This window comes from Nelumbo nucifera, chromosome 5, assembly GCF_055504915.1.
Source record: "Nelumbo nucifera cultivar China Antique chromosome 5, China Antique-T2T, whole genome shotgun sequence".
In the NCBI taxonomy this organism is placed as follows: Eukaryota; Viridiplantae; Streptophyta; class Magnoliopsida; order Proteales; family Nelumbonaceae; genus Nelumbo; species Nelumbo nucifera.
In genome coordinates, this window is record NC_142653.1 from 26388066 (window position 1) to 26403373 (window position 15308).

General features: G+C 38.9%; 1 protein-coding gene across 3 annotated transcripts; it reads right to left on the minus strand.

Moving 5' to 3' along the window:
• Positions 1-170: 170 nt before the first annotated feature.
• LOC104607510 (kinesin-like protein KIN-7E) lies at positions 171-11015 on the minus strand. Of its 3 annotated transcripts, none has more exons than XM_010273166.3 (15): positions 10366-11015; positions 9461-10050; positions 9106-9352; positions 8494-8583; positions 8298-8398; positions 8078-8191; positions 7923-8004; positions 7778-7845; positions 7607-7672; positions 7325-7449; positions 6552-6888; positions 6224-6328; positions 5160-6137; positions 3198-3520; positions 171-793 (listed from the first exon to the last, which is right to left on the minus strand). In XM_010273166.3, the coding sequence occupies exons 3-15, from the start codon at positions 9323-9325 to the stop codon at positions 472-474; spliced, it is 2931 nt and encodes a 976-aa protein (XP_010271468.1). In that variant the 5' UTR covers positions 9326-9352; positions 9461-10050; positions 10366-11015; the 3' UTR covers positions 171-471. The 3 variants fall into 3 exon arrangements, with proteins under 3 accessions (XP_010271468.1, XP_088744045.1, XP_088744044.1); XM_088887919.1 differs by having other exon boundaries at positions 171-825; XM_088887918.1 differs by having other exon boundaries at positions 9106-9393; positions 9963-10050; positions 10366-10851.
• Positions 11016-15308: the final 4293 nt, after the last annotated feature.

A 15308-nucleotide genomic window follows, 5' to 3' on the forward strand; every position in this document is an offset into this window, starting at 1 on the left:
CGGATACACAACAACACAAACGACAAGCCAACCAAGGGAAGGAGGGACGTGTTCAAATTCTATTGGGTGGGACAGACGATGCGAGCTCCATCCAATACTGTCATCGGGTTGGTTTTCTAGGTGACCAAGTCCTTCAGGGTGCAAAAAAAAAAAAAAGCAGCTCTTGAAACTTTTCGTTAAAATAATCTCTGATATTATGTGTCATCTGACAATGAACTCCACTACTGCAGATGATAATAAAATCAAGAAAGAGCCATACTATCCATCGATCATCAACGGGAAGAACACTACAGACAAACAAAATACACCACTGAGCTGAGCAAATTTACAAGCCTTCCTCTACATTCTGAATCTGAAAAGGGGCAATGTGTCAGTCAAAATTTCATTTATGTAAGTGGAATGTAGCTCATCTCATCCAAAGTCCTCAAATTATCACCATACTTTTCCCGATACAGAGTGCCGAATACAAGCTTAAAGGAGAGCCAACATGCTGCGTCTCCAGCTGTAGGATCTCCGGCTTGTCCGTTGAGGAGTAAAGCTGAGGCCAAACATCTCCTTGAGGGCCTGCCCTGGCTCTTGGAATCCGATTAGTTTTGCGACAATTGTAGCACTCTCCATTACGTGGTCCATGTCTTTGGTGTCTGTCCACAGTCGGCGGGCCAGCTGTAGCCTTCTCTGCTTTGTATCCAATCCAATACCCCACTTCTTATATAGTTGTTCTCTCTCTCCTTCCGAGAATCTCTTAGGCATTCGTTTGCTTAACATCTCCCTCTCTCGACGGAGTGCCCTCATGCTGTGTGACTCCAGAGGAGTAATTAGCATTCTCTTGATTAAGAACAAAATACAAAATGCCAAAAGAGAAATTAAAAAAAAAAATCATGACCATTGTTGATGAGAAAGATTTCAATTTTCAATTTTCATCACCCCATTGTCTCACAGTGGCATTTTTATCTTACAATAGGGGTTTTTTATTTTTCTTGTTTGCCAAGTTGAACTTAAATAATAAAAGGAGGAAAATTATTAACTTGCAGGTTGTTGTCATCTTTATCATTGCATCTTAAAGGCACAGGCAGTGTAAAATTTCTTCTGTCAAAGACTCAAAGGTTCATACTATTCACTATATGGGGCTAATTACAGCTTAGATCTCTATGACATAAAAATACTGAGTTTCGGAATGTACTTGAACTTAATGATAATTATAACCGGACCCTGAAAAACTTGGGGGGAACAATCAATTTGAAACTTGAACTTCTTATTTGCATTTTACTCTTTATCTTGAGTAAGCTAGGGCGTTATTATGATACATAAGATTTATAGGGTGGTGATTTTATCTAGTGAAGCGCACAATATTTATTGATCCGACATGGTAGGTGCCCAAGAGAGCCCTACGGTGGGTTTTGGAAAAGAAAGGAACCCCAACCAAGTATATTAATCTAATGAAATAAATGATGGTGAGGTGATTAGTGTGAGAAGGGAGATGAAAATTTCAAATCATAGTGAATATGTTGTACAAGGGTACAAAGTATATGTTGTTTGCTGACTAAAAGGCATTGACTGATGAGGTGCTACAGCGGAGTCAAATGCCAAGTCAGTACTGTGAAAAGATGCTTCAGCAAATTTAATAGAGTAAATGCAGATAACAACTAGTTAGCAAAAAAAGTTGAAGATTACAACTTTCAACAGTAGGAAAAAACAATCTATTGCAATTTTAAATATCTTCAGCAAATCAAGTGGCTAAAGGTCCAACAATTCTGATTTTGGTACAGGTAAACCATTAATGCAGGGTCAATTAAATGGTTAGTTTTGATCTACTAGAAATTTATTTAACTATGGTTGAAGGCTTGAGCATAAATTCTCCCCTTTTAGTATGAGAGTTTGCAAAAGTAACCTAATTACAATTGAGTGGCCAATAGATTCTTCTAAGTGATCATTTCCACTATCTTGGTTCAACAATTCATAGCTAGAGAATGAAGAGGATATGCCTGAAGAGAAAATCTATAGTGGGGTGTATGAACAAGGTTTTATGGAATGACGAATGTAATAAGCCTGAAGGAAAAATCTTATAAGATGCCATGTGGTCAGCAATACTATTTAAAATATAGTATTGGGTAATCAAGAAGAAATATATCCATAAAATGAATGTAGCAGAAATGTAACTACAAATTAGTGGATACAATAAATGAGAAAATGAGGCTGCAAATTGAGATTGTTGTGGGCATTTGGATGAAGACAACCTACTGCAGTAGTAATGAGTGATTAACATGAATGTTGAGGTTCCTAATCAAGCTAGGGGAATGGTGAAATAGTCTTGATACACTAACACATACCCCTACATGTATAGTTTAAGCAATATAAGATAGCTAACTTGGAGGTGCCCCTTTGTCAGATGGATGGAGTGGATCTGGAATAGCAGTCATTCAGATGGATGCTCCAAATCCCTTCTAACGACATGCCTATCCAATTATGACAAAGAAAATCTCTTAATATGTAGAACTTTCATTTGAGTGGTGCATCGGATGGGTGTGTAGTATTGGGAAAATCTCAACAAACTTCTCTGCAAGTTTTTCCTCTCATCTTTGATAGATCTTGCCCTGAATCTTGGGCTGTTAGTGTTTGAACATAAAGGCTAACAGTCCCACCGAAACAAAGCTTCCTTGGAAGACAACACATTATTCATGTAGCTTAGCTTCTTTCTTTTGTAGTTCCCAGGTTAAGAAAAGAAAACACAAATATCTTTTCAGGCCCCATTAGAGTAGGTGATTCGCTTAGAGCACCAGGTTTTGGTGGTAATGGAAGGGATTAAAAGAGCAAAGGAGTTGAACATCAAAAAGTTGATTGCTGAGGGTGATTCTAAATCTAAATTGGTTATAGGCTGGCTGTTAAAGGAGGAGAATGAGATATGGAAATTTGCTAATGAAAAAAAAAGAAATATAGGTGGTTGACTAGGGACATGGAGATAAATCTACTGCGGGTAAAGAGGACTGCTAATTCCTTTGCGGAAATACTTGTAAAACAAGGGATGGGAAGAGAAAGTCTGTTTTGGGCTTTGTTGTAATTGACCCTTATCATGGGGAGAGTTAAGAGTGTTTACCTCTCCCATGTATTATATTATATCTGTTTTTTTCTCATTAATATAATCTCAGTTACTGATAAAAAAATATGAAAACATAAATATATGAAAGAAAGCAAGGTAGTACCTTGAAGCTGGTGTGAGAGCCCAGTCATCTATCATAGCATGCTTAGCAAGATTTCCTTGAGAGAATGTATCCCTGATAAAGGAAAGCCTCCTGAGTTCTACCTTCATATAAATGGAATCTGCTGGATCTCCTCCAAAGAGCAGGAGGAAGTAGGTTCTGTGGATCAATGATACATTGCAAGTGTGCCAAAGTTCAATTATCTCTCTCTGCTGCCTCTCAAATTCTAAGGGCCAACTTAAAGGAGAGTCTGATGGATCTTGCATCGGGTCCACCCCTACATTTTTTACAGTCGTCCCAGATTTATCAGCCTTTGGTTCTGTCTCCTGAAATCCGATGAAAAGAACCCATGTTAGAATGCCATATAACTGTGCATCTTATATTTTCCAGAAAGTAACAAATCTTTCACTAAAAGCTAAACAGAATTCGTTAATAGAAACTTAGATTTGCATATCTGGGGAGCCAAACATTGTGCAAACCAAGAAGACATGGCTTCAGATGTTGTTTCCATATCTTGATCCTGTGTTTCTAACTAAAACTAAAACTTCTACATGTTCCAAGTCTGTATCTGGTCACCCTTGACAAATGTATTCTGCTACTGATCAATATCAATAATGTATTTTTTTTGGTGGAAAATATCAATGAATATGGCTCCTACAATACAATTTAAAAAAAAATATATATGGCTCCTACATTACCTAATATATCAGACGAACGGATGGAGCCATATGGACTTTGATTCAGAAAGATTGGCATGCAACATGAGGAAGTATGTCTATGATAAAAGTGTGCACATAAGACTACAAAATGGCTACCATATGATTACAAAGTCTGTTTATGTGCATGCACTCTTGCATATGGTACATTACTGATATAAGACTGACAATTCCAATACCAATTGATGCAATGGGGTAGGGAGAAGTACTAGAAAGTTTCAGATCTGGAATGGAGAACCAAGCAATGGTTGACCATCACTCATGTGACATATATGAAACATTAAGAGCATTGGATATTTCTACAATGTGATACATGATTTGATCCCCTTATTTTGTTGACATGTAAAAACATAACAAAGGGACTTGGTCCCCTTGGTTTGTTAAGAAATGATGATAAGGCTAACCACACCCCAATCCTTCATATCAACAGGAGAAAGTAAGTGATGCAGGAGACAAAGGATCACAAATTCAAAGTTGAAAATTAATTACTTAAGCTTCAAATGGAAATCCAGAGAGAAAACATCTTAAACCTGTCCTTCATAGCCAAAATTTGAAGTGCCAAAAGCTTGCTTGATTGACCCAATTTAAGTTTTGTTAAAAACCTTTTTTTTAATCTATTCAACAAGTCTGAGATAACACAATTTGGATTTGTACTGAGAAAGCTTCGACTGAGTTACAGGTAGTCAACAAGTTTATAATGAGTTTTTTTTTTTTTATTTTAAAGTTTTGAATTAGAGTTTTACTAGTTTTAGGATTTAATTATATAGGTATTAGTTTTAGAAGTCGTATTCCTATCATAAATTTGTGTCAAACTTCTAATGGGTCAAAAAGGTCAATTTTTAGGATTTCTAGTAAGTTTTAAATTGTTTCCAACTATTCGTATGAGTTGGAGAGTGATAAAAAACTTTAGATTGGAGAAATAAGTCTATATAAGGTCCATATTATTGTTGTAAAATACAAGGACGAGGATTGAAAATAAAATTTATTTTTTATTTTTTGATGGAAATTTTCTTGACAATGCCAAATCTGGTTCCTTCGAAAAGCTATTAGGTGCTGAATCCTGGGTTAGTTTATTTTCTTTTTCTTGTTTTGCAATCATATGGTGGTTAAACAATATAATGATTGTGACAAACTCAGTATTTAAAAACATAACAAAAAGCAACAAAAGAAAGAAAAAGAAGTGACATTGCAAATATCAAGATACTTTCATCATGTAATCTAATGTTTCTTAACGATAACAGATTCTCACCAGGCCATCATCTATCTGCTTCTCATACTGAAGTTTAGCCATTTCCTTCAGTCCTGTAACAAAAGTATGGATACTAGTAATATCATCTTCAGCTGAAGTCTTGATATTTTGTGCTTTTAGTTCATCTGTGCAAACACTCCCCTCAGAGTTCTGAGAATTTTTTCTTGATAACCTTTGAATGTTAGCACTGAAGTTTAACGCAGAAGGCTTCTTTTGGAAACCACATGGCCTTCCAGGGAAGTCTTTCTCAAAGCCACTGGGTGGTGTGTTTTGGTTGTCAAACCAGGGAGAAGATGAGCTAGTCATTAGAGTTGCCCTACAACTCTGGCTTCTAGTTAGCCTCAAACTTCTAGAGCTTGACAGTTCTACTGAAGGTGGCCACGGAGATGGTTCGTCAGTGTAGGGATTGACAAGACAAGCAATTGTTTTTTGCATGCCATGGAGTTTATGTTCCAGTGCATCATATGTAAAATCAGTATTGATATGCCTCAACTCTCCATCTCCTTTTGGTGGAAATGATGCCAATTCTTGCTCCATTGCATCTCTGCTTTCATTCATTGTCAAAGGTAATAGTTCTTCATTTTCTTCAGGGGGCAAAACATTTGATTTCAAATTCCTGTTTGTGCTTGATGCTTCCATCTCAATGCATCTAACTTCCTTGCAAAGGTCTTCATTATCTTCACCTGTTTCTTGAGCAATTCCTTCCCAATTCTGAAATGGACCAGGTCCAACAAACTCAGAACTACCATTTGATAGTTGTGGAGAGGTATAATCAGACAGAAAACGATCTTGTGGGTTCCCAGGGAGATGACGGTAGCGGACATTGGAATTAGTGTTACTTTGTCTGTCAGAATATTGAGATGTGCCAAATCCTGCAACACCTACATCAGAACAGCGAGGATCTGCAACACTTGATGAGTCAGATTCATCTTCCCATGCATTCTGCACTTGGAATTTAGATTGATGATCAAGTGCTTCCTGAAAAAGGGACAAAAATTGTGTTAGTAGTTTAGCACATTAGTCAATGTGTAAAAGTACTCGTTCATTTGATTAACACCAAATACCCATAGTCTTGAAGCTCGATCATCTCCAACCACTCGCAGCAAGTCCTCAAGTCGAGACTGAGCAAGATCCCGTTGCTGGGTCAACTCTTTTATCTCTCTCTCCATCTACATAAGAAGGTCATATGACTCCTTAGCCAACTAAAAGCAGAAATTTGTTGCTTGCCAAAGGCATGACTATTGGATTAAACTAGTTCAACTGCATTATTTTGATGTTTTGAGTTTATTCAGAAACTAAGTAGTAATTTTTTGGAGATGCTCTAACTTTACATGTGTGCAAGCATGTCACTGTGTCTAGGTGTATCCTACAACTAAATTTAGAAACTTTTACCTTTTCAATCTGAAGATCTTTCTCTTTCAACAGTGCTGAAAAATCACATGTTGCAGAAGTTGGTCCTGGACCTCTCAACTCACTCTCCAGCCTGGCCAATTCTCTCTGCAAATGCTTTACCAATGCCTTATCAGACATGACTATATTAACCTGTGCATTGGTGGCCACTTCTTTTGCACAGCTTGCAAACAGAAGGGTATTTCTGGACTGCTCAAGATGGCTTCGTGCAGGGCACATTGTACAAATAATGGCAGTTCTAGCATTGCCTCCTAAGGAGGGTTGCAATATGCGTGTTAACTTGGAGTCTCTGTAGGGAATATGTCCATTTCTTCCCTTGCTGGAGCCACCAAAAGCATTAAATGAGTAGCAGTATAATTACTCTTAACTCCAATACAAAGCCTGATATCTAGAAACTCATGATGAAATGAGAACGAGGAACATAGTATTCTCCAGAAAAAAAAAAGAACTATAACCAAATGCTGGTCTAGTCTATCCAAATAAAAAGCACTACCCAATGCTGGTCTAGTCTATGGACTCAAAGATCATAGTATTAGAAGCTCAGTTTTAATTTTAAACTCCAGTTTTGCTCATAGTTGAGAAGTAGTAACCAACTTTGGACAGTACCAACAGCTACTTTAATCCAATCCTTTTAGTTCTCAATATGGCATTGTAAAACAGAAGACACAAGTTTCTAAAACCATGTTAAAGTGGTCGAGATGCCAACTGAAAGATGGCTAGAAAGGATAAACATTCAATGGAAAATATTGGCCAACCTCAGTTTGCGAATAACAGTTCCCAGGGTAAGTAAACTGCGATTTATGTGGCAACCTTCTTTCAACCTTGTCCCAGCTGATAATGCCTGAGATGCACGTTCACTCCCAGCCAGATCAACAAAGTTCTGTACAAGAAAGGCAACTCAATTTACCATTGCTTCCTGTATCTATGTTCATGTGATTATGCAGTTTATTATTTGTGGATGTATTCAGCGATCATCAGAGAATATTTGAAGGCAAATAGCTGTATGTATCAGTAATAAAAAAAAAAAGTAATCTTACCACGCTAGCTGCAAGAGTACTTGAATTGTCCTTGCCCAGAAACTCACGTGCAGAACTTTCTATTGTCTAAGAAATCCATCATTTGATCAAAAGAAACAAGTCAGACCAATAATCTCCTAGACTTCATTTAAATCTCTCTAAAACATATTCTCTAACAAGAGAGAGGCAAACCAATCTGAGAATTTGATGAGATCTGGAGCTTGTTTCATTCAGAGAGGTCTCTCCTATCTTTCTTTGAGCTGCAAGTTTTAAATATCACATATAAAGATACATAATCATCAAATAGAAGCAGGACTGACTTTAGAAATGCCCTTACCTTCACAAATGGAAAGAAGCTCCTTTAGATGGTTCCAATCTCTCAGAATTTCCTCTGTCAATTTCTCTACAACAGTTCCTCTCTATTGGAGTATATTATTGTTAGTATGATTAGGCTCTCTCATAGATGAAATTAACATCAAGAATAATATTCACCTCTGGATCATCTAGAAGCCTAAGTGGAGTGCTATCTACACTGAGGAGGTCTCTGACAGCTTCATTGTAGATTTCCATTGCAGAGAACTTCAGAACAAATGCTCTTTCCTCATGCTACAAGAAGAAAGAGACACCCTTATTACAAAAGTAAGAGCCAAGAAGTAAATTGAAATGGAAAGCGCAAAAGGCTAGTTTAACTTGGGGTTGAGGATTCCATTACCCTCTGTATATAGTCATATATATCTGCTACTGTATATTCTGTAATTCCACTCATGGTGTGTGTCTTCCCACTGCTCGTTTGCCCATATGCAAAAATGCTTGCTGAAGACATAATATTTTGTACAAAAAAATGTAAATGGAGTAACTCAAGAGGCATTCAGCAAACAAGAAGCGAAGACCATGAAAATTATACTTACAATTAATACCACTAACAACTGAAAGAGCAACTTCCTTGGCTCCTTCTTCGTAAACCTGCTTTGTGGAGCAATCACACCGAAATACCCTGTCTATCCAAGAAAAATACAGATCCAGACGCCGGCAATCAGATAAATTTCCGTATATCTCAGAAGAACAACATAAAGAATTACAAAAAAAAAAAAACGAAGAAAAATAACTTGTTTGTACAAATTACTTCAAATTCAATCCTTATGATATATTTGGATCAATTCAGAAAACCAGTTAGATTGTAATATCTTAATCGCACAAAGCGGACTTCAGGATCGTTAACATTAATTGGTAAAAGGAATCCTAAACAAGGAAAATAAGTAAAGGAATGAAAAGCTGAGGTAACATCCTTGCGAAGAAATGGGTAGAGACAAAGATATCCAACAGCTTAAAAGAGCAGAAATATCTAGTTTCTGATTCGCGGAACGCTATGGATCCTCCTCACGACCACCCCTCCCCCACCCGATCAGTGACTCTCATAACCTAAGCTTTTTAGCAAATTTGCATCCCCAAATTCAGTATTATACAAACATACCAAAAGCGAATCAGTTACACCAAACTAAAGAAAATAAATAGTTCCTTACCAAATGTATATGCAGTTGGATACATGGATCGCTCCGGAAGACTGTTCCTGAATATAATGGTGTTATCATTGATGCATTCCCAATCTGATACCTCGTTCCTCGCAATCTCCTTTGCATTCAGAGGCCTCAATCTTACAGAAACAAAAATCTTTTCTTCGCGGGTACCTTTCTCCTGCGCCTTCTCCCAACGCATAAGCTCCTCCCCACCGATTGCCCCCATATCTACACCCCTACCGGCTATCGTCTCCTAGAGCCAGAATGAAATGGAGTATATGGTCGGACATATAACTGAAATCAAGAACGCAGGAAAAAAAAAATGAAAAAAGAGATAAAATATAAAAGCAACGGTACTCACAGCTTTTCCCCTGCTCCACAGAAATGCAAGATGGTTCAGATGTTACAAAGGAGGTTGTACTCGTATACAACATCAGACCCAACCCCCATTATAACCTCAATTGTCTACAACAGCTACCTAATGATGACTCAGTTCTAATTAAGCCCTGTTGATTAACTCGCCATTGTCGGTTTGAATGTCAAAAAAGATAACTTCCCGAAAGCGCGACCTCTTATGCTTTGAGACGAAGTCACGCTGTTTTATGTATTTTAATAGCCCATGATTTGGATTTCTCGGAGATGGTCCCCGCATCCATTTCAGACAATTTCAGTCTTCTTCCTACTATTTTTCCTTTTATTTTTACCCAGACACTGAAAACTTCACCAGTTATATCATAGAACGTTCCTGGAGAAGTTATAAGCGTCAGAAGTTCAGCTTGAGTTCTCGTTTTCAAGGAACGTCAGATATTAAGATCCGCGCCAACTTTTTCAGCAATGTAGTTCAGTTGGAGTTCCAATTGTACCGTCAGAAAAGCTGGTAGAATTTCTGACTGAATTCGTCTTTTCTGCCATTTCGCCGTGCCCGCTTCAAGGATGTTCCTATGATTTCGCCTGTAACATGAAAATCCAAAGCAGAGTTCAAAAATTTGCAACACTAATTAGAAACTCCACCGTGAAGAATTCGAAATACATGAAATGTGGAGTTTCTGGACATTTACTAAAACTCCGGTTATTCTGCATCTAACGTATATTTATTTAATAACCAAGTCCAACGGATAATTCCGTTAAAAGAATTCACGAATCCACTACAACATTAATACTCTGAGCTGTTACTTGCACCCGTAGTGTAGCAATCCATGTAAAGCCTAACAGGATTTTCGCGGACCTAATCTATTGATCATGCCCTCCAAATTCGAAATAATTTACCTCAAAACTCGAAAATCTTCTTCGACACCTCAGATCCCGCACATTCAACAGAAACGCTATTAAAATGCGTCACGATTTTCTACCCAGACACTGTAATTTCAACTTCAAATTATAGATCCCGCACCATTCTTCAAAGCTAGAGCTGTTGCAGATATTCTTAACGTGTATGTATCTCCAAAGCCCTAATACCACCAAGCAGAAACAATTTCTCGGATACACATCTTCTATCATCTCTGTAGGTTAGATCTCACCATAAAGATAGATAAACTTCAAAAGCTGCAACGAATCTATCCGAACTAATCAGAGGAAAACAAAAGAATGGAGGGCCTTTACTCAACTAATGCGGAAGGATCGAATAAAGAAAAATGAGAGAGAGAAAAAGTGGAAAACGAAGAGCAGTAGAACAGAGAAAGAAAAAAGAGTAAATCAGAGAACGGGAAACAGGAAATGTGAGCGAAACCCCTGCCGCGATCTCAAATGCACATTGAAACAAAAAAACGAGGGAAAGAGAAAAGAGAGACGGTAGGTAGTAACAGCGAAACCGTCTCACTCACTCACTCCTCACTTTCGCTTCAATTCTGTTTCAGATAAAAGCAGAGTATTTCTTGTTTATTTTTCCTCTATATTCCACACGGTTTCAAATATTTTGTGGTTCCAAATTCTTGTAAATCTGCGAAACGGGTTTTTAGTTGCCACGGAGTCAACATTCTGAGCTCAGGTGAATATTAAAGGATAATAGAGTCCTATTTTTGTTTCTAAGCCTTCAAGTAAAAATATAAAACTGGCCCACAACTAGAATTAACAACTGAACAGTCAAATTTACTGTTTTGGCCTTCGTTTTCCTCCCAATCTACGTTTTCCTGCCACGTAGAGAGATGACACTGCTAATGCTAATCATCCAGAGTCTATACCTCCCATCGGCCCTTCCAGGCTTCCATTAGCAACAGGGGAAACTTCTTATTATCCACGTGGACTATACCCTAGTCTTAATGCAGTGAGGAGCCTGAAGTTTTGTTGAGGATAAGTTAGAATAGGTTACGTAATTAAAAAAAAAAACAAAAAACAAAAAACAAAAAATTTATACTTTTGGGAATTGGAGCGTTAGAGGGTGATCCTTTCAAGGACCTATTTACTGCATTTTTAACCCGAACTCTACTCTTTTTGTTTGGGTTGGGAATAGGTTACGTAATGAATGTTTTTGGAGTTGGATCTGCTCTAATAAAACCCATTTCAACACACTTACAACATGATCTTACACCGCACATCACCATGAGATTGGGACCACCATGTATGAGATGTGAGGTGGTGGATAATGTTGGAACATATTTCGTTGAGAGAAGATTTGAACTCATGTTTTTTTACCGAGTTTAGATCTATTACCAACCAAATGCTCCCAAGAATCCCAACTGGCCATTGCAATTGCACATTGTGAACATCTCCCTTGTCAATATTGGTAGGGAATGTTTGGTTGGTAGTAGATCCCCACCAATTTTTGTCTCAGATTTGATGGGAGCATTGTAGAGATGGCAATTTGATTGGTCCTATGGGGCCCCACCCCGCCTTGATTGGGTTTTTTGACTATAGATCGGGGTTCGGGGAATCCAAAACTTTGGGGTTCGAAGATGGGGCAAACAAAACCCAGCCCCCTACCCCATTGCCATTCCTAGAGTTGTAAACAGGGTCGTGGAGCCTGCGGCCTGGCAAGACCCAGCACAACAAAATGCGGGTTGTGCCGGGCACAACACGATCGTATGGGTTGTATTGGATATGGGGTTCTAGGTTCATGGGCCGATACAACATGACATGACCAGTTGGGTCGTGCCGCCTGCGACCTACGTGCCAGCACGACCCAACACGACTCATATATATATTTATATATTATATTATAATATAATATGTACATTATGTTATATTATATTATATAATATAATAATTATATAATATATTAATATATATATAATTTTACTTTTGATTTTATTATATTATTTCATTTTATTATTGCATACATAAATAATTGTATACATCAGAATTCATATAAAATAAAATTTTAAGATTTTTTTTAATTTTTGTCTTTTTTTTAATTTATGTTAAAATTATCATTACTTTTTTCAAAATTTTTAAAAAACATGGCTTGGCTTGGTTCATGGCTCGGGCTGGCCTGTATCGCAGCACGACATGGGCCTACACGGGCTTAGGCCATGGGCTGTCTCGGGCCGACCCCCCAAAGTATCATAGGGGAGAGAAGCACAGCCTGACTCGTCTTGTGGGTCGGCATAGCATGGACCACACTTTGCATGGGCCACACGCGAGTCATGTTGTGTCGGCCCAACATGGCCCGATTTACACCTCTAGCCATTCCTAGAGCATTGATACGATGAGTGCACCCGAAGTCATGAGCACTTAGGCCTTGTTTATTTTCATTGTCTACTAATGGAATTGGCATGGGCGCCCCATGGGCACCCCAAAGCACATCCCACTAGGGATGACAATTTTCCCCATCCCCATAGGGACCCGACTTCCTTGACCCAATGGGGTCGAGGATGGGATTGTTTTGGTGGGGCGGGGATGGGAATGAGGATTAATAGGAATCCCTGATCAGGGTTGGGGATGGGGATTGAGGTCCTTGCCCTACCCTAACCCCAATTATATACATATGTTAAATATATATTATTATATTATTTATATTATATATATATATATCAAAACATATTTAAAAAATTATTTAAAATTTAAAAATTTTATTTATTTTAAGTAAAATTATTTTTTTAAAAATTATTATTATAAAAAAAAATTGGGGATTTGGGTCCCCGCGAGGAACCCATCCCCATTGGGGATCAGAGATAGAGGACAAATTTTATCCTTGACAAGAATCAGGGATAGGGATGGGGAATATGACCCCCGCCCCATTGCCATTCCTACATCCCACTTATTTCCACGATACCATGTAGCCCGAGATCACTTTGGCTGTTTGGAAAAAACAGCTTGGGCTATTTTGGGAGCCTCTACACATGATACCTTAGCTAATTCAGGTCCTCTTTGTCTTTTCAACTAAAAAGAATATTGTGTGATTACTATTTTACCCACACTCATTACGAGATGTCATTCCCAAAACAGCCCAGAGTGTGTTTTACAAACAACCACCTCCACGGGAGATATTTTCAATGAACATTGATCTGTGAGACGTGAAAAGCAGGAGATGTAGGCGAACATAGAGGCCTTGTAGGCCCAACTAGAGGGAGCTTGCCTGAGTGTTGAAGCGGCCCATCACAGTGCAAAGGATGATCACAAACACTTCTGGGCTTAGTGCCGGCATGCAGCGCGAATTGGAGGAGGCCAAAGGGACCATTGCCACTCTGACCGACAAAGTGCAGATTAGGGATCGTCAGCTAGAAGAGTGACGAACTAAATATACTGAAGATATTCGTTGGGTTGAGATCCAAGTAGTTGAATGTTTCTGCCGGTCGCCAGAGTATGAGTAGGAAAAGATTGATTTCGCTCTTCCTTCTATGAAGAGAGGATTCAAGCTACGTCGCCGCTTCCTCTAGTCCTACATCACAACTTCGATTTCGGTACTCTATCGATTAGGTTAGTACCGGACGAGCTGGCCATGCAGGTTAACCAAGAGCCTTTAACTCCGGGTGAGGGGGCTAGTGAGGTTGGTGATGTGGCGAAGGACGAGGGGACGGACGAGGTCAATGACGGTCTGTAGGGTGATGAAGAAGCGTAGCTGCTAGTGGGAACTCTCTGTTAATGTCTTTGGAAAACTACTATGCTTGGAGCCTGTGTATTCCTGAATGTTCTTTCTTAGAGCCTATGTTATCTCGAATGTTTCTTTCTTTGCCTTGCTTTTTTTGAATGGCTTTTTTTTGAATGGATAGATAATCCTTTCCTGTACAAACAATGCCTTCTTTTATGCCCTTTACTTTCCTTCGCTATAAAATAAGCTAAACTCACGAGTTTGGCTAAGTCAAAACGCTGCCAAGTTGTCGAGTTGCTGACATCTTTCAGATTGGCATAGGGGGGCCTTAGAGCTAAAAGTGGTTTGGCTTCCCCTATTGAAGCTACTAAACTTGTGATTTTGGCTAAGTCAAGACGTTGCCGAGTTGTTGAGCTGTTGACATCTTTCAGGTCGGCATAGGGGGCCTTAGAGCTACAAGCGGTTTGGATTCCCCTTATTCATTTAGCGGGCGGTCTACTTTTGCTCTTGTGGATGCAGCTCAAAACTTACGAACTCCTCATAAGTAGTATCTCCTTAGGTTACCAATGTTCCACGCACAAGGTACATGCTTCTCCTCCAATGTTTTAAGTTTGTAAATGCCTTCACCGATCACCTTAAGTACTTTGTAGGGGCCTTCCCAGTTCGGACCTATCTTTCCTATGCTGTGATTAAGCACCATAACCTTTTTGAGTACAAGGTTGCTAACTCGAAATTGGCATCTCTTAACTTGAGCGTTATAGTACCGAGCTACCCATTGTTGGTACGCCATAGTCCGAATGTAGGCTAAGTCGCGAACTTCCTCCACTTGGTCAAGGTTAGTCCACAGCTCGTCCTCGTTAGCCTCCTCATCATATGTCTCAGATCACAAGGCCGACACTTCGATCTCAGTTGGGATGATAGCCTCCATCCCATACGTCAGGTTGAAAGGAGTCTTGTCGGTCGTCGTCTTGGTGGTAGTTCAATAAGCTCAGAGAATGCTGGGCAACTCGTTTACGCACAAACCTTTAGTTTGGGGAAGTCGAGTTTTCAATCCATGAAGGATTTCCTTATTCATCACTTTGGCTTGACTATTCGCCCGGGGTGGGACACCGAGGTAAAGTTCTGCTAGATTCCCATCTCGGTACACCAGTTTTGGAACTTGATGTCTTCGAACTGCTTTTCGTTGTCTAATATTAGTACCCTATGGAGTCCGAATTTGCAGACAAATGTTCCTCAAAAAAAAAAT